The 27,054-nt window shown below is 50.5% G+C and overlaps 1 protein-coding gene across 5 annotated transcripts in view; it reads left to right on the top strand.

The window, feature by feature from the left end:
* LOC135196313 (exocyst complex component 6B-like) overlaps positions 1-27,054 on the top strand; it is a 91,675-nt gene that overhangs the window by 58,062 nt on the left and 6,559 nt on the right. For all 5 annotated transcript variants that reach the window (XM_064223058.1, XM_064223059.1, XM_064223060.1 and 2 more), the window contains exon 13: positions 163-304. In XM_064223058.1, coding sequence (XP_064079128.1) covers positions 163-304 — 142 coding nt within the window. The remainder of the gene's footprint in view (positions 1-162; positions 305-27,054) is intronic.

Raw genomic sequence — 27,054 nt, 5'->3', positions numbered from 1 at the left:
GATATTTGCAGAGTAAAGCTTTGTCTTAATCATTAAGTTGATATATTAATTGATTTGAGTTGTACTTGGGTTTGATTTAAAGACTGGTAAATAATGTATTGATAAATTAGGTGGTAAACGGCCTTTTGAAGTGAAAGCTTACTATATTTGATGCACTTTCAGGTACGTGTAGCTCAGACTGCCTGTATGTCTGCCTGTCAGCATGTTGCCAAATCTTTAATGAATATGCTTCTTAGTGAAGATGTCAAACAGATGTCATTAGCAGCTTTGGAACAAGTCAATCTTGATGTCATCCAATGTGAACGTAAGTTTGGAGAACTTTTATATGGTGATAAATGTATAAAAAGTGTTAACACCAGTAGTTACAGAATGTGCAGTTGTGTTATAGTGTTCTTCAGTTGGGAAATTTTACAAGCAAACTGTTGATTATTTTATGTACCAAAACCAAGTATGTAAATACAAACTTATTTAAATACAAATTGTATTACAGTTGACCCCCCATATTCATGGGGATGCGTTGTAGACCCTCCTGTGAATAGCTAGAAACCGCGAATACTTAGAACCCCTGTAAAAATGCTACACAACTGCCTATTTTGTTAGTTCAAATTCGAGAAAAACCCACTAAAAACGCTTATAGTACTTGGTTTTTTAATAGTTTTATCACCAAAAGTATGATATCTGAGGCAAAAGCAAGTGTGTGTGTTATTTTCAGTGACTCACGTATCGCTATAGATGCTATAAGACAGTATAAATCCGTAAACCAAATAGTGCAGGAAATACAAATAAAAATTCGTCAACTCCTCCAATCAGGATTATCAATGGAAATATGTTGGATCCCAGCACACGTGGGAATAAAAGGAAATGAAAATGCAGACTCAGCTGCCACATCAGCCTGCACTATCCCTCCCCGACTGGATAACATCTGTTAAACCATTGATTTACCACGATTGCAAAAGAGAATGGGCCTCAGTGCCAACAACAAATAAACTTAAAAACATAAAAACTGAAGTGTATGCATGGAGGACATCCTCACAGGAAGAAAGATCAAAAGAGGTGATCCTAACAAGGCTCCGTATAGGACACACAAAATTCTTGCATGGTCACTTAATGTCAACACCACATGCTGACCCAATAAAGTGTAACAGATGTCAAACACCCATGACAGTACAGCATTTACTTATTGAGTGCCCAAATTGGACCCAGCAAAGATCTATTTATCTACGAAATTCAAAAATAAAAAGTATTCTTGCTGAAAGCAAAGATTTTTCAATTAATAACATCATAAATTTTTAATTAAGACAGATTTCTCAAAGTCTAAATTTATTTTTTTTATTTATTTATTTTATTTTATTTTATTTTATTTTATTCATTTTTTTTCCTTCTCAGGATTAATCCCTGAGAACCAGCCCGAGAAGAGTCTACCTGAGACTCAGAGGTCTGGAAAAACTTAAGCCCTATTTATTATAATAATAATCACCAAAAGTGCATTTAACCCTTTAACGCCCATTGGACGTATTAAATGTCGATATAAATTGTCTGTTGGGTGCTGATTGGACGTATGGGACGTCGATATAAAAAATTTTTTTTAAAAATTTGCGTAAAAATAGTTATAAGCCTACTAGGCAAAAACTTTTGAATCACTCGCCTTGGGGGATGCTGGGAGCTCACGGATCAAGGTGTTGTTTTGTTTATAATCGTTACCCAGGCGCGCAAGCGCAAATTTCTTTCTTCTCGCACTAAAAAGTATCAGCGACACATCTCCGAAATTATTTTGTCACTTAGACATAATTTTTGCACCATTTTATATTAGCCATTACATACATGGAGTATTATATATGAAAATGTGCACAATTTTATGTAGAATACAACTAAAAACAACTCATGGTTGTAGCTGTTATCAGTTTTGAAATATTTTCATATAAATAACGATAAGTACCAAAATTTCAACCTTATATCAACTTTGACTCTACCGAAATGGTCGAAAAACACAATTGTAAGCTAAAACTTTTATATTCTAGTAATATTCAATCATTTACCTTCATTTTACAACAAATTGGAAGTCTCTAGCACAATATTTCGACTTATGGTGAATTTAGGAAAAAACTTTTTCCTTACGTCCACGCGGTAACTCTTCCGAAAAAATCATAAATTTTTTCTTCCGATTGTCGTAATGTTTGCACCATTTTAAATTAGCCGTTACATAAAGTTTTATATATGGAAATGTGCGCAATTTCATGTAGCATACAACTAAAAACAACCCATGGTTGTAGCTTTTATCAGTTTTGAAATATTTTCATATAAATAACGATAAATAGAAAAAATTCGTCCTTCGGTCAACTTTGACTAGACCGAAATGGTCAAAGAAAGCAATTCTAATAATATTCAATCATTTACCTTTATTTTGCAACAAATTGGAAGTCTCTAGCACAATATTTCGATTTATGGTGAATTTATGAAAAAAAAAACATTTTCCTTATGTCCGCGCGGTAACAATTCCGAAAAAAATCAGAAATTTTTTTGTCCGATTGTTGTAATGTTTGCACCATTTTAAATTAGCAGTTACATAAAGTTTTATATATGAAAATGTGAGCAATTTCATGTAGAATACAACAATAAACAACCCATGGTTGTAGCTTTTATCAGTTTTGAAATATTTTCATATAAATAACGATAAGTACCAAAATTTCAACCTTAGGTCAATTTTGACTACCAAAATGGTCGAAAACGCAATTTTAAGCTAAAACTATTACATTCTAGTAATATTCAATCATTTAAATTTATTTTGCAACAAATTGGGAGTCTCTAGCACAATATTTCGATTTATGGTGAATTTATGAAATAAACTTTTTCCTTATGTCCGCGCGGTAACTCTTCCAAAAAAATCATAAATTTTTTCGTCCGATTGTCGTAGTGTTTGCACCATTTTAAATTAACCGTTACATAAAGTTTTATATATGAAAATGTGTGCAATTTCATGTAGAATACAACAAAAAACACCTATGGTTGTAGCTTTTATCAGTTTTGAAATATTTTCATATAAACGATTAATAGAAAAAATTCGTCCTTCGGTCAACTTTAACTCGACCGAAATGGTCGAAAACTGCAATTGTAAGCTACAACACTTACATTCTAGTAATATTCAATCAATTATCTTCATTTTGCAATAAACGGGAAGTCTCTAGCACAATATTTCAATTTATTGTGAATTTTTGAAAACTGCTTTTTTTTACGTCCGCACGTTACGAATTCATGCATCAATTTGTGATATTATTTTCTCTGTGTTGCCTTGATCATTTTACAATGTGTTATATAGCAAAATCATCGCAATTTAGTGTACAATACAAAAAAAAAATTAACTCGTTAGCTTTAACCGTTTTCCTCACAGCGCGATTTGTATACAATTACAGTGGACCCCCGTATTCGCGTTCTCCAGATTCGCGGACTCACACATTCGCGGATTTCTCTGGGGAACGTTTCCCTGCATTATTTGCGGAAAATTCGCGCATTCGCTGTATTTTTTCTAAGATAAATATCCACAAATTCCTTTTTTTTTTTTTTTTTTTTTTTTTTATGAATTTCATCATAAAATGCACTTTGTTCCGACACGGCATACAAACCTTCGGTCCTTTTACAATAGGAAGGTACTAGCGGCAGCTGGATAGGTCGTAAGCTTTCGAACAAGGGGTTCGGTAGTTAACTGCTTGTCCGACAGGCGCGCGCGCGCGACTGGGAGGTAAACAAATCACTTTTGCTTTCGGCCTGCTGGCGTGTGGACGTGTATCATCGCTCTCTGCCCGCTTCATCGTCGTTGCTTTCGCATGGTTGTGTTTTTCTTTTTCTATTTATCTAGTGAAACTGAATTGTAAGTACAATCATTTCATATTTATTTCCATTGAATTCAATTGTGAATTAAAGGATCTTGGTTTCACCACGCCCTCCGATTACCCGAGTGCCGGGACTGAAGGGCGTAAGTGCGGGAATTCATTTTCCCAGAAATGATCCTCGTATTGTGTATGCTCGGTGCCGAGGGCGGGAGAGCGCTCGCTCCGAGCGTATATTTTTGGTTGGAAATGTGTAGATGAAAATCGTAAGTAAGTGCTCTTTCATTTATATTTTTTTTGACCTGTATGCTCGTTGCCGAGCGAATGCGCTCGGCACGAAAACTTATTCTGTATGGAAGTGGAATCGCAAGTACAGTATTCTTTTTCATTTTCATATATATTATTTTGATTGTAGTAATACAATACTCATTTTGGATCAGTTTCCGAGCTTACCCGGAAATTGATCCTTTCCCCTTTTTATTTGAATGAAGTGAAATCGCAAGTGCAGTTCTTTTTCATTTTCATATTTTATTGAGATTGCATTGTTTACTTGGATCAATGTTTCCGCTATTTCCCGGGAATTGATCCTTCCCCTTTTTATTTGTATGAGTGAAATCGCAAGCGCAGTATTCTTTTTCATTTTCATATATATTTTGATTGCATCAATTCATTATGGATCAAGGTTTCCATTCATAATCGGGAATGGATCCTTTTACCCTTGCGCTCGGTACCGAGGGCGCAAATGCGCTCGATCCGAGCCCTTATTCATTGTGAAGTGAATCGTAATGCAAGATTCTTTTTCATTTTATTCCTTTTATTATTGATTGCATCAATATTTATTTGGTTCAAGTTCCGCTCAGTCAGGGAATTGATCCTTATGCCCTTGAATTCTGGCCAGAGGGCACAATTGCTCTCGGCCTCTTATTATTATTGTTGGGTACATGGGTGCTGTGCGGGGGTGGGGAAGGGGGGAACGAGAACCCCCCCCCCCCCCCCCCCCCCCCCCCCCCCCCCCCCCACGTCAGCTCCCACAGATGGCCCTTCCCCTTCCCCGGGGGGGGAGGTTATCTGCGTTCTTCTCCTCGCCCGATCCGTCGAGCGTGGGGGAGGGCGCTCGGTGCCCGATGTACAATTGTCTTCGGGGTCTTCCGCTCGTTCGGAGAGGGCTCACCCCCCCGCGCGAGGGACTTCCCCCCCACTAATCGCTACTACTGTTATTTCCGCAGGTGCTACTGCCACGAGGGTGGACCTTGGTGAGGTATGGGCGTTCCTTCCATTTGCAATTGTGCTAGTGTCCAGGGGCTGCGGTTCTATGTCTGGGCCTACTGCGGTCACCCATGGAGTGGTGACCACGCTCCAGGTGACGACGTCCCTCCTCACCTGGTGTACTCGCCTCACGTGGTAACAGTCTTGCCTACAGCCGCTGTGAAGTGCCGTTCGCCGTACCGAGAGGGGGGCGTGCCGCCGCTGCTCGTGGTTGCCGCGCTGCCGCGACCACACTTCCACTGCCCTAAGAGGCTCGCCCCCCCTGGACCTGCCGCCGGTACCTAGGATGTTGCTGGCTGCTGCTCCACTTCCTGCGTTTCCGGTGCTGCCTGCCGTACCTGCCAATTCTGGGCTGACTGTCCATGCAGTTGCTGCGCTGGCTGTCCCTGCCGTTGCTGCGCTGGCTGTCCCCTGCCGTTGCTGCGCTGGCTGTCCCTACCGATGCTGTGCTGGCTGTGCCTGCTGTTCCTGAGATGCCCATACCTGCTGACGTCGTCCCTGTTCGTGGTGGTACTACCCCAGACTTTGGTCTGTCTGTACAGGTGCGTCCGGGCCCTGTGGCTTCGGCTACAGCAGCCCGGCTCCGCCCTGGATAGCAGATCTTACGTCTGTCCTGAGGAAGCTGACGAAGAAGAGGAGGAAGGTGTCGTCGTCGTCGTCTTCATCTTCTTCATTGTCGTCGGCTGCCGCCTCTTCCCCTTCGACTTCTAAGGCTTCACAGCCGAGGAAGAAGAAGGTTGCCTCCTCCCTCCTAAGAAGTCCTCCCTCGGGAGCTTCTCGGGACCCGTGTCACCTCGGTGGGGACGGGAGGGTTCCTTCCGATGGTCCTCCTGCTCCTTCGGGAGCGGGGCCCGCCCTCTCTTCTTCCGCAAGGAAGAAAGACTACGGGGACCAGAGGGGTACCGGCTAACACCGGTACTTCCTCGCCTGGTGTCAGTGGTTCTGCCATGCATCAGGTCCGTATCAGTCGTCAGCATCGTTGGCTCGGCCTCTCGTTCGCGGGAGGTACCGAGTGTACGGTCGCCTACCAGCGACCGTGCAGCCAGGAACCAGACCCTCTGAGTCCGCTCAGCGTCAGGTTCACGGACGGGGCGGAAGACTGGTGACAGCCGCTCACGCGACTCTCACCAGGCCAGCTCTCGCTCTCGCGGCGACCAGCTGGCTACCCGGGGACGTGACGGTCCACGACCGGCCACGGGCTGAGGCTGGGAAGAGGTCCTCCCGTTCGCCGGTGCCAGCCACGGCTGGAACCATCGACGTGACGTGCCAAAGTGAGGACCAAGCACCGGTCTCACTGTGACAGTGGAGCCTGCAGGTCGCCTGACCGTCGCTCTCACAGAGAGCGATCGGATACGGCAACCAGCACCAGCTCTTCTGACACTCGATCTCGCTCGTGCTCAGTCCAGCCGTTCTCCACAGCGAGACGGTTCGACCAGGCCTGCAGCTCGATCGCCACCGCGGGTTGACGATCGCCTGCAGCCCTCCAAGCCTGCTGGTTCTGCCAGCGAGCGAGGGGGGAGCGTCAGGTCTGCCTCTCCCGTTACCTTCTCAACCTCCTCGGGTTACACCGGGAGGAGCGAGGTATGAGGAGTGATCGTGAGGTGTGCGCCCCTCATGATCCCACCACGACGCCCTACGTGCCAGGCACGGTTCTTGGACCGGCCAGGACGTATGCGCAAGTGGATGGAGAAGACCGAGAGGGCTGTCGCTGTTCCCCCTTCTTAGGAGGAAGGTTCTCGGAATATGCTCTTGTTCGAAGGGCTTAACGGTCCCACTCTGCAAGATGCTGTGACTTCCGAGATCCAGAGGAACTTTGCCGAGGTTATGGCGCTGATTCGTCAGCACAACGACCTCGGGGAAGGATCGCCGCTCCCACCAGCGAGCCACGTCTCGGCTCGAGTCGTTGGGGCCCGAGAGGGAACCCAAATCGACGGTGGGTCTGCCGCGATCGGAGCTTGGCCGCGACTGTGTTGAACCAGGTAGTCTCTCGTCTCCGGACAAGAAGGCTCTCTCAGTTCTGGCCGGTCGAAACAAGCTACTTCACCTCCTCTACTGCGACAGAGGCGTTTCTACGTGTCTTCGGACACCGTATTTGAATATACCCCTTCGGTCCTCCTGAGTTTTCGACCTCGACGGACTGGAATGAGTCGGAGGACGGTATCGGCTCTCTCCTGTCCAGGTGTCCGATCAGCCCACCCAGATGACGTTCACAGTGGCGGCAGACCCTTACCTACAGTATAGTTCGTAACCCTCCTCGGGAAAACGTTTTTCTCCTGACGATACGTTTTCCCAGGCTCTGAGAGGCCATCGCCGTAAGGCGATGGCTGCTCTTTTCTTTCTTCTCCAACTGCTAGTTCCGCTGGGAAGGCGAGCCAGTATCCAATTCCTCCCCCATTCCCTCTCTCCTTACGGCTACGAGGGAAAGGGGAGGGATCCTACAGAGATTTCTCTGTAGATCCCACGTTAGGGGCTGCGCTACCGGGGGGACCTTCGGGTCCTACTGACGTAAGCCCCGGTCGTTGAGGAGGGATCCTGCCCCTTTCTCGATTTTCTACGGGCAATCGGGAGGATCACCAGCCGATATCGTTTGACGAATTCGGTGGGGGGTTTCGCAGAGTGCTTAGAATTCTACGGAATTTCTAGCGCACTCAGAGTGTTCGAGTTTTTTACGATCTCCAAAACACTTAGGCGAGACCACGGCTCCAAAGTGAGCGAGATCCCCGATAATTGTTACACGATAATCGGGAACCTCGCTTATGCTCGAATTCCTGTAATTTCTAGCATTTGGAAGAAGACTGCTGCGAAAGAAAGAGTATCTCACAGTAGGCGATTAACCTGGAATAGAGAAGAACGGACGGGAACTTCCAGTTTGGCTTGAACTATCGTCTTCGGTATTCTGTTCACCATTGAAGCTTTCCTTTGGGAAAGACTTCTCCTTCACTCTCTTGACTAGAGAACGAAGGCGGTCGATCTCCAATCCTTATTCTCATTCCTCGAGAGGAAAAGAATTTAGGATGGAGGTCGTGGTACAGAACCTACAAATATACTACGTATATTACCCTCGCGACATGATTCTTTTAACAGTTGAATTGTCCGGGGGGCGGAGGGGGTAGGCGCATACCGTAGTTAACTCTACGGTTTGTGACCGAGACGAATTGTATCTTAATTGAACTGCAACTCGGGGTTGCCTGCAACCTCCCAGCAGTTATCAGTTTCGATTTTAGATCACTTGGTATTGTCATGACAATACCAAATCAGCTTTTGTATTTACCGAAATCCGTTTCGGTTAAATATAATTGCTCGAGCGTATTCTTTATGCTCGATGGTTCTAGCCGAACGCATTCCTTTGAGGAATAATGGATTACCTGGCAACTCAGGATGACGAGTCACCGAGAGCTACTGCGTATTGAACTGCCTGATAGCGGCTCAGTATCAGCTAGGTCTCGGAGATGCACGGTCGGTTACGTCTCTCTCTCCCCTGGTTTGATTGACTACCGAACCGTATCTCTGCCCAACAATCATGGACTTAGGCTCTCTGTTTAACGGGGATTCTCGCAATAATGAAGGACCATCTACTGCTGTGACGCTCGATTTCATCGCCTTCGACATTGCGAGAATTTTTCAACAGAGATATCTCTTGGACTCTCATCTTTCTGTTTACCGCACGGTAACAGAAGTCTGTACTAGTCACCCGCTGCATCGCACCGCGATAATGCAGAATGATTTTTGCAGACCATCTGAGTTTGTCTTCAAAATATCTCGTATTCATAGGTGTGCAATTATTCATTGCTCGGCCCCGAATTAACAGATATGTCAGAAGACATCGCCTACTCTCCGACCTGACAGCTCTACTTCCAAATGTTCAGCCCATGAGAAGCAGTTCCTCAGGCAGTATTTCCCTGTCTTCATTACTGAAAAGCGCTTCGCTTTTATTGCAACTACGATCCTCACCGGACAGCAATGAATAGCGGTTAGCGTTCTCAGTCTTTGTAGCACAGGTTCAGAATCTTGAGAATCCTTCTCTCGGTTCAGCTGTGAAGACGTAGGTTGCATTTTCTGTACACCTTCGTCTTCAACGACACATAGTGTTGTTTCTCCTTAGCCGAGAATCAACTATACTATGAGATATCTTGCCATCAGGGACCTCGGTCTCTAGGAAGGCAATTGACTTTCGCCTGTTGGGCACATGCCTTAAGAGAGTCATCACCTTGCCTTCTGGCATCGGTGACGAACAAATTATTTGTTTAGTCTCTTGGCAATAACCCTTTTAAGGCGAAGGTCACGTGACTTGCTCGGGTGCTTTGGACAACTTGCCTCCTACCGAACGCAGTCAGTCGGCAGCTGCGTCAGAGCGCCCAAGTCTGTTACGAACTTCGCTGTGGACTTAGTTTCGGTTGTTTCCATAACAGTCTTTTCTTCGTCCTAACGGCTTGTCACAGTACCCATACCATCGACACCCACCATTGAGTGTCGGTGTCCTATCCACTACCGAGAAGAACAACTTCGCTGCAGACGGATAGACAGTATGGGTACAGGACATCACCGAAGTCGAGAAGAGGGATAGGTCATACGACCATTCCCTTCTTTTCCTCTGAGGTAATTTGCATGACTTTTCCTGCGAAGTCAAGCATCCAGGGGATGGGGATTCGTGACGCTCGATTTCGTACCGAATTCGTAGCGAAGACTCTGAAACCCTTCGGTTCCTGACGATCGGTTTAGAGTCCTTCACAATCCCCTCCCTAATGGACTTCACCGCCTTCGATGCTAAGGAGATGCTGCTTTGTCCTGTGAAAGCGCGACCGCGCTTTCTGAAGAAACTCGACATCCAAGGCTGAGTGTTGAAGACTCTTCGTCAGCACCAAGATGACCTAGAAGTACACTCCCTCGAGTTACACAAGAACTTCTCCGTGGCGCAGGTACTGAAGGCAGGGGTCTGGTACAACCAGACCACTGGCACCTCCTTCTACCTTTTGGATATTGCCCACAGGTCCTTGGATCGTTTTCCTTGGGACCCGTGGTGGCTGCTCAACACGTTGTGTAGCTAACCCAGACCCTAGCAGGCTGAACAGCATCGAGTCCTGGTGTGACTGTAAGAATAGATAAGTGAATGAGAGAGTGACTGGCTTCTCTTCCTATCTTTTTCTCCCCCTCTACCTGTGGGTAGAGGGATACGGTCATCACCTTGCTGGATAAGGACGAGATGCCGGTGGAGCTACTCGACAGAGCCCCATCCTATCCCTTTCAACTAGGGATGGGAGCGAATATCCACCACTTCCTCCTACAAGGGGGGGGAAGAAGTGGATGCCAACAACGAGACAAACCATAACTTTATGTTGCCTCTTGCAAATAGGGAACTTGTTCTTGTTTGCTGGTACGAAGAGATACGCTTGCCTCTCTCTTAGTACTTGGTCCAGAGGTCTGACCATTGATCCTGCGGTGCACACCCCGATCAATCGGACAGAGGCTTGGATCCCTCCCTCGCTCTTACGACCAGGGAGGCATTCCAAGGTTGGGCGAACACCAGTCTGTTCACAAAAGACTCGGATTCCTCCCACCAAGAAGTGAGTCTTCCTATTGTAAAAGGACCGAAGGTTTGTATGCCGTGTCGGAACAAATGACAATTTTGTCCAAAATTGTATTTTTCCTAAACTATACAAACCTGAGGTCCTTTTACACATAGTCCCACCTCATGCCACCCCTCACTCTGCAGTTTTTGCTTGGGCCAAAAGCAAAAGTGATTTGTTTACCTCCCAGTCGCGCGCGCGCGCCTGTCGGACAAGCAGTTAACTACCGAACCCCTTGTTCGAAAGCTTACGACCTATCCAGCTGCCGCTAGTACCTTCCTATTGTAAAAGGACCTCAGGTTTGTATAGTTAGGAAAAATGCAATTTTGGACAAATTATCATTTTTGTGATAAAACTATTAAAAAACCAAGTATGAAAATTTTTTTGTGGGTTTTTCTTGAGTTTTAACTAACAAATAGGCTGTTTTTAGTTTTCATTTTCATAGGGGTTCCAAACATTCGCGGATTCTAACTATTCACAGGGGGATCTGGTACGCATCCCCCGCGAATATGGGGGGACCACTGTATATATGACATTTTTTTTCGCGCTGTCATATATCCCAATATTTGTATATGATAATTATATTTTTTTTCATTTCTGATAGTTGCATACTAAACTTCAGGCAATGACAAAAAAAGGAGCCAAAAATGAACTCTTAATCTTGAAAACTAAGCGTGCTGTGATTTTTTGAAAAAAATAAATTTAGTTTCGGTGCTCACTTGCGAACACTGCCGGCATACGGGAGACAATTTTTAAAATAATGCTTCGACGTTTAAGGGTTAATCATGAAATTGATATGAAAATACAGTAATTTGTGGAAATTCCTTATAGAAAAATACTGCGAATACAAAAATTTCCCATGAATAATGGGTCGATATGGTCCATAGAGAAGCCGGCGAATATGTGAGTTCGCAAATCGAGGATGCAAATGGGTCCACTGTATTTATTATTATTCTCATGACTGCTATAAGTCCTATTTTTGTATATGTAACTTGCCAAGTAATTACATAACTAAAAGTTCCAATTAATACAGGAGCTTGAATTAAAAATTTCACATGTAACACTTCAAAATATTGTGTAGGTGACTAGTTCCACCCACTAGCGGGAGAATAGGAACGACTATAAGCAGAAAGCTCGGTTTGTTCCTGCCGTTGTCTGGTAAACACTGATGATGGTAGTAGCTTGTCCATTATTTTCTGGTTATTTAACTGGATTTCAGTGGTGTGCATTCCCACTGGACACATATTTAGTAACCCTCAGTGTAATCTTTGGATGAGTTTTTTCTTGTTTTTGTAATTGTTGAGTTGATTCATCTATTAGTCTGTTATTTACTCGTACAAGCCTACAAAAATAGTTCGGTCCTAAAGTAATTCTTGTATGTTACATCACTCCTTTAGGCTAAACTTTGCATAATGTTTTTTGTTGACTGGATCTCATTAATTGTAACCTTTGGTATACATATAGTTTTGTCTTTATTTTAAATTCTTGAATGGTGTTTTCAGTTGCAAACTGTTTATTGCCTCAAAGTAGTTTTTGAATGTTGCATCATTCTTTTAGGCTAAAAACTAGACAAGATTCTTTGCATATTGTGTTAGGGAAAGCTTTTACTTCAGTGTTTGTTAACAGGGTGTAGGTGGTTCACCAGACGTCTTTAGGCAGTTGTCTCAAAAGTAATTTGTGAATGTTCATCATTCATAGGCTTCTTGTGAGCTGCCAGTATAGTTGTCCTAAAAAAGGAATTCTTGTATCTTGTACTTTTCCTTTAAGCCAAAATGTTTTACATCAATGATGTTTACAAGGTAATTATTAATTATTAAATGTTTATCATTCCTTTTGGCTAAAAGTTTTACATATCTTGTTTATCAAACCTAGTCTTGCTAACCATCGGTAAATAATATTACTTCAAGTGTCGTAATCAGAATCTAGGCTACTGGCAAACTCGTCGATCAATACTTGCTTTAAAGTGTTTATTAAATGTTTCATCATTCCTTTAGCCCAAAGGATTGCTTTTCATGTTGTTTACCGAACCTAGTCTTGTTAACTGTCGGTAAATACTATTACAGTAGTACCTCGAGATATGAAAGGCTCAACTTACGAAAAATCCAAGTTACGAAAGCCAATACGAAAAATTTTACTGCTCTACATACGAAAAGTTTTCAAGATACAAAAGGTTGTTGCTATAAAGTCCCGAGATTCGCCCGGACCACCGAGAACAATTTTAAAACTCCCGCGCCGCCAACTGAGTAAACTCGCCACCATCCTCCCGCTCTCCCATTGGTTCCTGATGCTAGTCACCCCATAAGGTCCTGCTCTCCTATTGGTCAGCATCTACCCCTTGTGCTTTAAGTATTCTATTGGTAAAAGGTTGCAGTAAATTGAAAAACTTAGTATTCATGCAATACATTTAATAAAAAAAAAACATTAGGTAAAGATAGAATAAAGAATAGAAATGAATGGTTATTATACTGTTTGGTAGTTTCAGTAGTTGAAGAGAGATAATGAAAATTTATGGCTTACTGTGTAAAAGTGATTGCTTGGCGATCGTTCGATACTCGTAAGTGCTGGATGTAAACAGACGTTGTTCCGACACGGCATACAAACCTCTTCGGTCCTTTTACAATAGGAAGGTACTAGCGGCAGCTGGATAGGTCGTAAGCTTTCGAACAAGGGGTTCGGTAGTTAACTGCTTGTCCGACAGGCGCGCGCAAAGCGCGACTGGGAGGTAAACAAATCACTTTGCTTTCGGCCTCACAGCGAGTGGACGTGGTGTGTTCGACGCTCTCTGCCCGCTTCTCGTCGTTTGCTTTCTTGAGTATTGTGTTGTGTATAAAGAAAAGTTCATTGTAAGTACAATCATTCTCTCTTTTCATATTAATTCAACTAAATTTGATAATGATGGAATCTCCTCGCCTCGCTACCCCACGGAGACTATGCCCGGGTACCGAAGGGCGTAAATGCGGGAAGTTCCGCTCTTTCCCGGAGATAGACCCTCATATTTTGTGTGCTCGGTGTCGGGGGCGCGAATGCACACCCGAGCCGAGCCTTGTGATGTTTGTAATGATTGGTCGGAGGCGCAGTGGACTTTGTATGAGGGCAGGAAGAAGCGAAGGCCTGCAAAGGAGTCGTCGAAAGCTCTCCCGCGACTCCTTTGGTGACGGACACTTCGTCTTCTTTCCTGCCGCCCGCTCAACTTCCATGTCTCGCGCCTTCCCCTTCGGGGATGGTGTCCTAGGTCCTTCTCTTCTCCTGACTTGTCGATGTGGAGGAGGGCGCTAGATACCCTGACGTCCAGTTGTACTCTGGGTCCTCTAGTCCGTTCGTCTTCGCGCGACGCGGGTAAGAGGATCCCCCTAATCACACCGACTTTTGCCTCCTCAGGTGAACGGTTGCCGCGAAGGATGACCTCGGACAGGTGTTGGGCATCGTTGGGGTTGCAGGGCGTGCCGAGTGTCCAGGGCTGCTCTACCATCTCGCTGGCGCCGTGGCGGCTCACCCATGCAACGGTCACGACCACCACCACGACCCTTACAACACCCGGTCTAACGCTTCACCTCCTCACCTGGTGTACACCCAGCACGCGGTCTCTGTGACACCCACTACATCAGTGCCAGGGGCCAGTCGCCGTAACTCGGGGGAGTGTGATGCCGCCACCTGGGTTTGCCGTGCTGCCGCGACCGGACTTCGTGTGCCCGAAGAGCTCGCCCCTGGACCTCCCACCGGTACCTAGGATGTCTGTGCCGCTGGTCCGCCCATCTGGACCGCCTACACAGTCTGCCGTAACCTGCCGTGACCACTGCTGCCGTTCCTGTACCTGCTCCTGCTGTCTCTTCTGCCGTTCCTGTGATGCCTGCCACCTGCTGATGTTGTTCCTGTTCCTGGCGCCGCTGCTCCCGATGCTTGATCTGTTCGGACAGGTGCGTCCGGGCCCTGTTGCTTCGGCAACAGCAGCCCGGCTCCGTCCTGGATGACAGATCTGACGTCGGTCCTGAGAAGGTTTGACGAAGAAGAAGAAGAAGAGGAGGAGGTGTCGTCGTCGTCTTCATCGTCTTCTTCGTCGTCGTCGTCGTCTGCCGCCTCTTCCCTTCTTCTTCTAAGGCTCCCCCGCCGAAGAAGAAGAAGGTCGCCTCCCCCCCCCCGAAGAAAGTCTCCTTCGGGAACTTCTAAGGGCCCGTCTCGCTCTGTGAGACGGGGGGTTCTTCCGCTGGTCACCCTGCTCCTTCGGGGGCAGGACCCGTCTCTTCTTCCGCAAGGAAGAAGACTACGGGGACCAGAGGAGTGCCGGCTAACACCGGCACTTCCTCACCTGCTGTCAGTGGTTCGGCCACAGCAGCAGGGTCCGTCTCGGCCGCTCGTTCGCGAGAGGTACCGAGTGTACGTCGCCTACCAGCGACCGTGCAGCCAGGAACCAGACCTCTGAGTCCGCTCAGCGTCAGGTTCACGGCACGGAGCGGAAGACTGGTGACAGCCGCTCACGCGACTCTCACCAGACCAGCTCTCGCTCTGCGCGGCGAGCAGCTGGCTACCCGGGCGGACGTGACGGTCCATGACCGGCCACGGGCTGAGGCTGGGAAGAGGTCCCCCCCCGTTCGCCGGCACCAGCCACGCTGGTACCAGCGAACTGACGCACCGTGAGGATACGCACCGATCTCACCGTGACAGTGGAGCTCGCCGGTCGCCTGACCGTCACTCTCACAGAGAGCGATCGGGTACGGCGACCAGCACCAGCTCCTCTGACACACGAGACCGGGGCCGCTGTTCTCGGTCCAGCCGTTCTCCACAGCGAGACGGCTCGACTAGGTCTGCAGCTCGATCGCCACCTGCGGGTTGGCGATCGCCTGCAGTCTTCCAAGCCCGCTGGTTCTGCCAGCGAGCGAGGAGGGAGCGTCAGGTCTTCCTCTCCCATACCTTCAACCTCCTCGGGTTACACCGGGAGGGGCGAGGTATTGAGGAGTGATCGTGAGGGGTGCGCCCTTCAGGATCCCACCACGTCGTCGTACGTACCAGGCTCGGTTCTCGGACCAGCCAGGTCGTACGCACAGGTGGTTGGAGGAGACCGAGAGGGGTCTGTCGCTGCTCCTGTTTGAGGGACTGGACGGTCCGACTCCGCAGGACGCAGTCACTCCTGAGATCCAGAGGAACTTTGCCGAGGTTATTGCGCTGATTCGTCAGCACAACGACCTCGCGGAAGGATCGCCGCTCCCACCATCCGAGCCCACGTCCCGGCTCGAGTCGTTCTGGGGCCCGAAGAGGGAACCCAGACCGACGGTGGGTTTGCCGCGTTCTGAGCTTGCGGACTCAGTGCTGGACCAGGTTGAATCGCTTGTCTCCGGACAAGACGGTTCGCTCAAGTCTGGCAGGTCGAGCAAGCTGCTTCCACCTCCTCTGCTGCGACAGCGGCGTTTTTACGTGCCATCTGAAGACCCGATGCCGCCCAAACAGGTGAACCCGGAGTTAGCCAGGCTAACTCCGGGTGTGTCTCTGCAGCAGCTCCTGTCCGAGAACCTGTGGTTCTCGCAGCAAGAGGCACTCGGCCTGGAATCTACCGCCATGGCAGCTTTCCAGGCCGTCTCCTGGCTAGATCTGTGGTCCCTCACAGTATCTAAGGTCGCAGCCAACTCCGGGGGAATTTCTCCCGAAGATGACTCGGCCTTCAGGAGACTTTGCCAGTCTGGGGGAAGAGCCATCTCCTTCCTTGCCCACCAGACGGTGAACCTGTGGGCCAACCTGGTTCTCCGACGAAGGGACGCTGTCCTTACTCGGGTTTCCAGGGCGGCTGGGCGTGAAGCGGCGTTGGGACTTCGCAAACGGACCTTTACGGAGTTTCCACGTCTCTCTTCCCAGGAGAGATGGTGGACGCTGCGGTGGACAGACGGCGCACTGACGACAGTGACCGGCTGGTTCACCAGGCGGTCTCGAAGGCTTTCTGGGCAGCCTCGGACTGCGGCCAAGTCTAAGAGCTCGGCTAGCGCTTCCTCGGTGGCTAAGACGGTAGCTGCGTCGAAGCCCCGGGGAATGACTCTGTCTTCTTCGACTTCTGGCAAGGGGAGCCGTAACCAGCCCTCCTCCCAGCCCTCCTCCTCCCGTGGAGGCTCTGGGAAGAAGTCGAAGAAAGGGGGGAAACGCTAGGGACGGCGTTCCCCCTCACCTGCTGCCGGAAGTGGGGGGGTGCCTGGCCAGCCATTGGGCAACTTGGCAGCGCTACGGCGCCGAGACCTGGATTGTATGATGTCCTTCGGGAGGGATATCTATTACCCTTCGAATCTCGGCCACCCCTCACCTCCAACCCGGTCCAACAGCAGTCGTACGTTCCAGGGTCATCGAAGGACGTAGCACTGAGACAGGAGATCAAGACCATGCTGAGCAAGAGAGCTGTAGAAATCGTCACGGATCAGTCACCGGGCTTTTACAGTCGACTCTTCCTGGTGGAAAAGTCTACGGGAGGCTGGCGCCCGGTGATAGATCTCTCTCCCCTGAACCGGTTTGTTCGCCAGACCCGGTTCACGATGGAGACGGACGACTCAGTGCTCGACTCCATCAGGGAGAACGATTTCATGCTTTCAGTGGACTTGAAGGATGCGTATTTCCAAATACCCATTCATCAGTCCTACAGAAAGTACCTCCGCTTCATCTCGACGGGACGGTGTACCAGTTCAGGGCACTTGCTTCGGTCTCTCAACCGCCCCACAGGTGTTCACGCGAGTGTTCACTCTGGTGTCTGCTTGGGCCCATTCGCACGGGATACGTCTGATGAGGTATCTCGACGATTGTTAGTCCTGGCGATCTCCCGCTCGCAGTTGCTACAGGACAGGGATCGACTGCTCGAGTTCTGTCGCGATCTGGGGGATCGTTGTGAACTTCGAAAAGTCCGATCTCGAGCCCAAGCAGAGGATGAAGTACCTGGGTATGCTGATCGACACAGTAGCAGGGCGAGTCTTCCCCGCAGACTCGCGGATCAGCAGATTCAGGGAGGCAGCCAACCAGTTCCTGTCTCGGCAGGAACAGGCAGCTCAGCGATGGCAAGTCGTGATCGGACACCTGTCGTCACTCGAGAAGTTAGTCCCTCACGGGCGTCTTCACCTGCGGTCTCTTCAGTGGAGACTAAAGGAGAGTTGGTCACAGGCGACGGATCCCCCAAGCTTTCCAGTGTCACTGACCACAAAGGAGGTGAGGCAGGACCTAGCCTGGTGGCTGGACGACAGGAACCTCTTAAGAGGAGTGCCCCTGCGCACTCCCCCCCTGGACATGCAGCTGTTCTCAGACGCATCGACCGGGGATGGGGCGCACACCTGGAGGAGTTGCTGACTTCAGGAGTGTGGACGAGCAAACAAGACAGCACCTTCACATCAATGTACTGGAACTCAAGGCAGCGTTCCTCGCTCTCCAAAGAGTTTCAAGGACCGCTTGATGGGACACTCAGTGTGTTGATGTGCGACAACACCACGGTGGTGGCTTACGTCAACAAACAGGGGGGGACTAGTGTCTCTCCCGTTGTACCAGTTTGACTCGGCAGGTGCACGAGTGGGCCGAGGCACACTCAATAGAGCTGTCGGCACGCTACATTCCAGGGAAGAGGAATGTAGTAGCAGACACGCTCAGCCGTCGGGATCAGGTGATAGGGACCGAATGGTCTCTACACCAGGACGTGGCGGAAAGGCTCTTCGACCTGTGGGGGCGACCAGTCGTGGATCTGTTCGCCACCCCGGCACAACAGGAAGCTCCAGGTGTTCTTCTCGGCCGTGCCGGACCCATGGGCAGCTGCAGAGGACGCTCTTCAACACCCGTGGGACAACCTCTTCGCCTATGCCTTTCCCCCGTTCAGCCTGATTCGCAAGGTGATCAGTCGAGCACTGGTCACCCCGAATCTCAGGATGATCCTGGTGGCTCCCAAATGGCCACAGGCCATTTGGTATCCGGACTGCTGGCTCTTCTCGCAGGAGAACCGAGAGAGATTCCCCCTTGGCACAACCTTCTCGCCAGCCACACGTCGAGCGGGTACCACCGAGCAGTCCAGTCTCTACGTCTTCACGGCTGGCTGTTTATCCACCATCTCTTGCGAACGAGAGGCTTTTCTCGTAGCGCAGCAACAGAGATGGCTGGAAACGTCGTCCAGTCCTCTGCAGCTGTGTACCAGGGGAAGTGGGCCGTCTTCTGTGGTTTGGTGTCGTAGACGGGGTCTATCTCCTCTCAGAGCCACTCTTCAGCAGGTAGCGGATTTCCTCGTTTTTCTTCGCCGAGAGAACTCCTCTCAGTCCCCACAGTCAAGGGATACAGAGCCGCCTTGGCGCTCGTCCTGAAACTGAGGGGATTGGACATCTCGAACTCGTTCGAGATCTCCTTGCTTATGAGGAGCTTCAAAAGGTCTTGCCACCCAGGGAACTCAGGCCCCCTGCGTGGGATGTGACTCTCGTCCTTAGGAGTCTGACTCGAACGCCGTTCGAGCCACTCCGAGAGTCGTCAGACAGGGATCTGACCCTCAAGAGAGAGTAGGGGAACTTCATGGTCTTTCCTATGATGTACGACACTCCAGGGGATGGGGATCTGTGACGCTCGATTTCGTCCCGAACTTCGTTGCGAAGACTCAGAAACCGTCGATCCCTGACGACAGGTTCGAGTCATTCACGATTCCCTCCCTATTGGACTTCACCGATAATGATGCGGATGAGATGCTGCTTTGTCCCTGTGAGGGCGCTATACGGCGCTATCTGAAGAGAACTCGACACCTCAGGCCTGAGTGTCGACGCCTCTTCGTTAGCACCGGGGTCACCAAGAAAGAAGTATCCAAGAACAATCTTTCATTCTGGCTGCGTGAGGTCATCAGGAGGGCGTATGAGGCTGATGGTAGTGACGACATCCGTACGTCCCGTCCGAGAACTCACGAAGTCAGTATTGGCTCCTCGTTGGCGTTTCGTAAGAACTTCTCCGTGGCGCAGGTCCTGAAGGCAGGGGTCTGGTCTAACCAGACTACCTTTACGTCCTTCTACCTTCGGGATATTGCCCACAGGTCCTTGGATACCTTTTCCTTGGGACCCGTGGTGGCTGCTCAACAAGTTGTGTAGCTAACCCAGACCCTCGCAGGCTGAACAGCATCGAGGTACCCTGGTGGACTGGTGGTGGATGGATGTGTGAGTGAGTGAGTGACTGGCTCTCTCTTCCCATCTTTTCCTCCTCCTCTACCCCTGTGGGCAGAGGGCCACGGTCGTCACTACGCTGGATGAGGACGAGATGCAGGTGAGCTATATGACAGAGACCCCATCCTATCCCTTTCACTAGGGATAGGAGCAGAATATCCACCACTTCCTTCTACAAGGGGGGGAAGTGGATGCCTACAAGAGTCAAACCCATGACTTTATATTTGCTCCTGTACAGGAACAAGTTCTTACATTGCTGGTACGAAGAGATACGCATGCCTCTCTCTTAGTACTCGGTCCAGAGGTCTGACCATTGATCCTGCGGTGCACACGATCAATCGGACAGAGGCTTGGATCCTCCCTCGCTCTTACGACCAGGGAGGCTTCCAAGGTTGGGCGAACACCAGTCTGTTCACAAAAGACTCAGATTCCTCCCACCAAGAAGTGAGTCTTCTATTGTAAAAGGGACCGAAGGTTTGTATGCCGTGTCGGAACAAATGACAATTTGTCTTAAAATTGCATTTTTACCTAACTATACAAACCTGAGGTCCTTTTACACATAGCCCCACCTCATGCCACCCCTCACTCTGCAGTTTTTGCTTGGGCCAAAAGCAAAAGTGATTTGTTTACCTCCCAGTCGCTGCGCGCGCGTGCCTGTCGGACAAGCAGTTAACTACCGAACCCCTTGTTCGAAAGCTTACGACCTATCCAGCTGCCGCTAGTACCTTCCTATTGTAAAAGGACCTCAGGTTTGTATAGTTAGGAAAAATGCAATTTTAGACAAATTGTCATTTTGGAAGCTTTTTTTTTGTTTGTTTATTATAGTTAATGGTTACTTAATAATTATTTGAAATGAGTACATGCAATACATTTAATAAAAAAAATGTGAATTAGATATCATAAAATATAAATTAAATCAGACTGCCAACAAATATGCATTTTTCAGAATTCTTCTTCTGTAAGTTACGTATACGTATTACGTATGTTTCATTATAGCTGTCAGTAACTCGGTATCTCCGTTAGGTAAAGATAGAATAAAGAATAGGAATGAATGGTTATTATACTGTTTGGTGGTTTCATTAGTTGAAGAGAGATACTAATGACAATTTATGACTTTCTGTGTGCTAGGAAAAATGATTGCTTGGCGCTCGTTCCATACTCGTAAGACGGGTAATAGCTGAATGTAAACAATCGATTGGAAGGTTTGTTTGTTCCGATACGTAATACAAACCCTCGGTCCTTTAACAATAGGAAGGTAACTTGCGGCAGCTGGGACGGTCGTAAGCTTCGAACAAGGGGAGAATGGTAGTTAACGGTGCTTGTCCTATCGTGCGCTGCGCCGCTGCGCCCCCTGAGATGGTGAAGATCACTTGTTCGCTTTCGGCCTTCGTGGTGTGACAGGACGTGCTCGTCATCGCTCTGCCCGCTATTTCGTCGTGTGCTTTGAAAGTTTTACAATTTCTTCTTACTGGTTTGTTAGTGGTTGTGAATGAAATTGTAAGTACTCTTTTCATTTTTTCATTATTATTATTATTGTGAAAGTGAATAATGGATCTGGAAGAGCTTTCGCCGCGCCCATCGGTTGCCCGTAGAGTGTGTCCCGGGCTGGAGGGGCGTAAATGCGGTGGATTTCGCTCCTTCTCCCAGAAATCAGATCCACATGAATTGTGTTATCGGTGCCGGGGGCGAGAATGCTCCCGGGCCGAACCATGCAATGTTTGTGAAAATTGGTCCAAGGCGCAGTGGGTGCTGTATGAGGGTAGGAAGAGGCGTAGATCGACCAAGGAGTCGTCGGAAAGCTCTCCAGCGACTCCTTTGGTGACGGATACCTCGTCATCCTTCCTGCCCCCAGCTCAGCCCCCACGGTTTGCGCCTTCCCTTGCGGGGGGTGTTTCGGAGTCCTACTCCTCACTCAATCCGTCGAGTGTGGAGGAGGGCGCTTGATACCCGGATGTTCAACTGTATTCGGGGTCTTCCGTCCGCTCTGGGTGGGGTTCGTCCTCCCCCAAGAGCGAGGGTGCCCCTCTAACTGACCCGACTTTTCCTCCCTCAGGTGTGCCTTCTGTGAGTGACGACCTTAGGCAGGTGTGGGCGTCATTGGGACTGCAGGGCGCTCCCAGTATCCAGGGCTTAATTCAGCGATTGGCGGGGTCGGCAGTGGTTACTCATGGAGTAGTGACAACTACGACAACTACCTTGTCTACTCCAGCGTACGCCGCCCCTCCTCATGTGGTGTATACGCAGCACATTGCTTCGGTGACCCCGACAGCATCAATCCAAATGCCGATTGCTGCCGTGCCAAGGAGGGGCGTGCCACCTCCACCTGGTTTCTATGTGCTGCCGACCCCCGACTTTCGCTGTCCAAAGAGTTCTCCCCTGGACCTGCCGCCTGTCCCTATGATGAAGCTGGCTGAGTTTGAGATGCCGGTGACGCCTGATTATGCTGCCGTACCTGCCGCTGATGTTGCTGGCCCAGCCGCTCGCGCCGCTCCTGTGAGGCGCGCTGTGCATGACGCTCCTGCTGTTGCTGGTCCTGCTGGTGCTGGTCCTGCTGTTGCTGGTCCTGCTGTTGATGTTCCTGCCGCTCCTGCCATGCCTGCCCCGTGTCTCGTCATGGAAGTGCTGCCCTGGACTCAGGTCTTTCCGGACAGGTTCAGTCGGGGCGTGTTGCTTCGGCAATTGGCCCAGCTTTTCCATGGATGGAAGACCTGACGTCCGTCCTGAGAGAGCTGACGAAGAAGAGGAGGAAGGTGTCGTCGTCGTCTTCATAGTCTTCTTCGTCGTCTGTTGCCGCCTCTCCCCCTTCGACTTCTAAGGCTTCCAAGCCGAAGAAGAAGAAGGCTGCCTCCCCCCCCCCCCCTAAGAAGGCTCCTTCGGGACCTTCGAAGGGCCCGTCTCACTCCGGTGTGACGGGGGGTTCTTCTGCTGGTCTTCTGCTGGTCCTCCTGTTCCCTCGGGAACGGGGCCCGTCTCTTCTTCTGAGAAGAAGACGACGACGGGGACCAAGGGTGTGCTGGTTACCACTGGTACATCCTCGCCTGGTCTTGGTAGCTCTGCTGCTAAGCCAGGTACCGGCTCGGCTTCTCGTCCGCGAGAAGTTCCGAGTGTACGGTCTCCTTCGGGTGACCGTGCAGCCAAAGTTAAGACGCCTGAGTTCGCTCAGCGTCATGACCGAGGCACGGAGCAGGAGACTGTCGAAAGTCGCACAGGCGATTCTCGCCAGACCAGCGGCCGCTCTCATAGCAACCAGCCGGTACCTCGGGTGGACGTGACGGTCTCTGACCGGCCACGGGTTGAGGCTGGGAAGAGGTCCCCTCGACCGACGGTACCAGCCTCGGCTGGTACCAGCGGTTTGACGTGCCGCGAGGACGCTCACCGGTCTCACCGCGAAAGCGAGCTCTGCAGATCACCTGACCGCCGCTCCCACAGGGACCGGACGGAGACGGTGGCCAGCAGCAGCTCGTCTGACGCAACAGGGACCGGTGGTCGACGTTGCTCAGTCGAGCCGCTCGCCACAGGTGAGCGGCACGGCCAGGCCTGCAGATCGATCCCCACCGCGGGTTGGTGATCGGCTGCAGCCCCCCACGTACGCTGGTCCTGCCAGCGAGCGGGGGGGGGGAGCGTCAGGTCTGCCTCTCCACTACCTTCAACTTCCTCGGGGTACACCGGGAAGAGCGAGGTAGCTAGGAGTGATCGTGAGAGGTGCGCCGCTCACAATCCCGTCACGATGCCGCACGTGCCAGGTATGGTCTTAGGACCAGCCAGGTCGTACGCGCAAGTGACTGGAGGCGACCGTCAGGGGTCTGTTGCTGTTCCTCCTTCTGAAGGAGGAGGGTCTCGAGAGCTGCTCTTGTTGGAGGGACTGGGAGGGCCTACCTCCTCAGGACGCTGTAACTCCCGAGATCCAGAGGAACTTTGCCCAGGTTATTGCGCTGATTCGTCAGCACAACGACCTGGGGGAAGGATCGCCGCTACCACCATCCGAGCCCACGTCCCGGCTCAAGTCATTTTGGGGCCCGAAGGGGGAACCCAAATTGACGGTGGGACTGCCGCAATCAGAGCTTGCAGACTCAGTCCTTGACCAGGTAGAGAATTTCGTCTCAGGACGAGAGGATTCGCTTAAGTCAGGACGGTCTTCCAAGCTACTTCCTCCTCCTCTGCAGCGACAGCGGAAGTTCTACGTGCCTTCAGTGGATCCAATACCGCCCAAACAGGTTAACCCGGAGCTAGCTAGGCTAACTCCAGGTGTGTCCCTGCAGCAGCTCCTTTCGGAGAACTTGTGGTTCTCGCAGCAGGAGGCACTAGGCCTGGAAGCTACCGCTATGGCAGCATTCCAGGCAGTCTCTTGGTTGGATCTGTGGTCCCTCACAGTATCCAAGGTTGCGGCCGACTCTGGGGGCGCTGCCCTCGAAGACGACCCCGACTTCAGGAGACTGTGCCAGTCTGGAGGTAGGGCCATCTCCTACCTCGCCCATCAGACGGCAAACCTGTGGGCCAACTTGGTTCTCCGTCGTAGGGATGCTGTCCTTACAAGAGTAGCCAAGGGGGCTGGGCGTGAGGCGGTAAATGGACTCCGTAATGGACCTATGAAGTTTCCTCCTTCCGCGCTCTTTCCTGGAGAGATGGTGGACGCTGCGGTGGAGAGACGGCGCACTGATGACAGTGACCGTCTGGTTCACCAGGCAGTTACGAAGGTTTCTGGGCAACCTCGTGCAACTGTGGCTAAGCCTAAGAGTTTAGCTAGCGCTTCCTCGGCTGCTAAGACGGCTGCTCCATCGAAGCCCCGAGGAAAGACTCTTCCTGCTTCAACTTCTGGTAGAGGAGGCTGTAACCAGCCCTCCTCCCAGCCCTCCTTTTCCCGAGGAGGTGCTGGGAAGAAGTCGAAGCGAGGTGGGAAACGCTAGGGACGGCGTTCCCCCTCACCTGCTGCCGGAAGTGGGGGGGTGCCTAGCGAGCCATTGGGCAACTTGGCAGCGCTACGGTGCCGAGACCTGGATAGTAGATGTCCTTCGGGAGGGATATCTACTATCCTTCGAATCTCGGCCACCCCTCACCTCCAACCCGGTCCATCTTCAGACTTATGTACAAGGATCTTCAAAGGACGACGCTCTTCCATGCTGACCAAACGAGCTGTATGAAGTCGGTAGTTAGTTAAATCGGTCACCGGGCTTTTTACAGCCGCCTTTTTCCTTAGTGGATGAATAGGCATCGGGGGGCTGGCGCCCGGTGATAATCTCTCTCCCCTGAACCGATTTGTTCGCCAGACTCGGTTCAAGATGGAGACGGCACGTTCCGTGCTCGACTCCATCAGGGAGAACGATTTCATGCTTTCGGTGGACCTGAAGGATGCGTATTTTCAAATACCCATCCATCAGTCCTCCAGAAAGTACCTCCGCTTCATCTTCGACGGGACGGTGTACCAATTCAGGGCACTTTGCTTCGGTCTGTCAACCGCCCCACAGGTGTTCACGAGAGTGTTCACTCTGGTGTCTGCTTGGGCCCATTCGCACGGGATAAGTCTTCTGAGGTATCTCGATGATTGGCTGGTCATGGCGAGCTGCTGCTCGCAGTTGCTGTAGGACAGGGATCGACTTCTAAAGTTTTGTCGCGATCTGGGGATCGTGATAAACTACGAGAAGTCCGATCTCGAACCCAAGCAGAAGATGAAGTACCTGGGTATGCTGATCGATACGGTAGCAGCTCAAGTTCGCCCAGCAGACTTGAGGATCAGCAGATTCAGGGAGGCAGCCGGCCAGTTCCTGTCTCGGCAGGAACAGGCAGCTCAGCAATGGCAAGTCGTGATCGGCCACCTGTCGTCACTCGAGAAGTTAGTTCCTCACGGGCGTCTTCACCTGCGGTCTCTCCAGTGGAGAATAAGGGAGAGTTGGTCACAGGTAAAGGATCCACCTTACTTCCCCGTGTCCCTCACGGAGAAGGTGAGGCAGGACCTAGCCTGGTGGCTCGACGACAGGAACCTCTTAAGAGGAGTGCCTCTACGCACTCCCCCCCCCGGAGATGTTGCTGTTTTCAGACGCATCAACCGAGGGATGGGGCCCACACCTGGAGGAGTTGCTGGCTGCAGGTGTGTGGGACCATCACGACAAGCACCTTCACATCAATGTCCTGGAACTCAAGGCGGCGTTCTACGCTCTCCAAGAATTCCAGGACCGCTTGGTGGGACACTCAGTGGTGTTGATGTGCAACAACACCACAGTAGTGGCATACGTCAACAAGCAGGGGGGCCTAGTGTCTCTCCCGCTACACCAGTTGACCGTGCAGGTGCACGAGTGGGCCACGGCTCACTCAATAGAGCTGTCAGCACGCTACATTCCAGGCAAGAGGAATGTAGTAGCAGACAAGCTCAGCCGTCAGGATCAGGTGATAGGGACCGAGTGGTCCCTACACCCAGAAGTGGCGGAAAGGCTCTTCAACCTGTGGGGGCGTCCAGTCATAGACCTGTTCGCCACCCGGCACAACAAAAAACATCAGGTTTTTTGTTCAGCCGTGCCGGACCCATGGGCAGCTGCAGAGGACGCTCTTCAACACCCCTGGGACAACCTCTTCGTCTACGCCTTTCCTCCCTTTTGTCTGATTCAGAAAGTGATCAGCCGAGCGCTGGTCACTCCCAATCTCAGGATGATCCTGGTGGCTCCCAAACGACCTCAAGCCGTTTGGTATCCGGACCTGCTGGCTCTTCTTGCGGAAGAACCGAGAGAGATGCCCCACTGGCACAACCTTCTGGCCCAGCCACACGTAGAACGGTACCACCGAGCAGTCCAGTCCCTACAACTTCACGGCTGGCTGTTATCCACCATCTCTTGCGAACGAGAGGCTTTTCTCGTAGCGCAGCAACAGAGATGGCTGGACACGTCCGACAGTCCTCTGCAGCTGTGTACCAGGGGAAGTGGGCCGTCTTCTGTGGTTGGTGTCGTAGACGGGGTCTATCTCCTCTCAGAGCCACTCTTCAGCAGGTAGCGGATTTCCTCGTTTTTCTTCGCCGAGAGAAGCTCCTCTCAGTACCCACAGTTAAAGGATATAGAGCCGCCCTGGCTCTTGTCCTAAAACTGAGGGGACTGGACATCTCGAACTCGTTCGAGATCTCCTTGCTTATGAGGAGCTTCGAAAGGTCTTGCCCACCCAGGGAACTCAGGCCCCCTGAGTGGGATGGGACTCTCGTCCTTAGGAGTTTGACTCGAAGACCATTCGAGCCACTCCGAGAGTCATCAGACAGGGATCTGACCCTCAAGACCCTCTTCTTGCTGGCCCTGGCATCGG

Source organism: Macrobrachium nipponense, chromosome 17, assembly GCF_015104395.2.
Source record: "Macrobrachium nipponense isolate FS-2020 chromosome 17, ASM1510439v2, whole genome shotgun sequence".
In the NCBI taxonomy this organism is placed as follows: domain Eukaryota; kingdom Metazoa; phylum Arthropoda; class Malacostraca; order Decapoda; family Palaemonidae; genus Macrobrachium; species Macrobrachium nipponense.
Note: the sequence above shows the minus strand (reverse complement) of the source record. Positions and strands in the feature narration are given on the sequence as shown.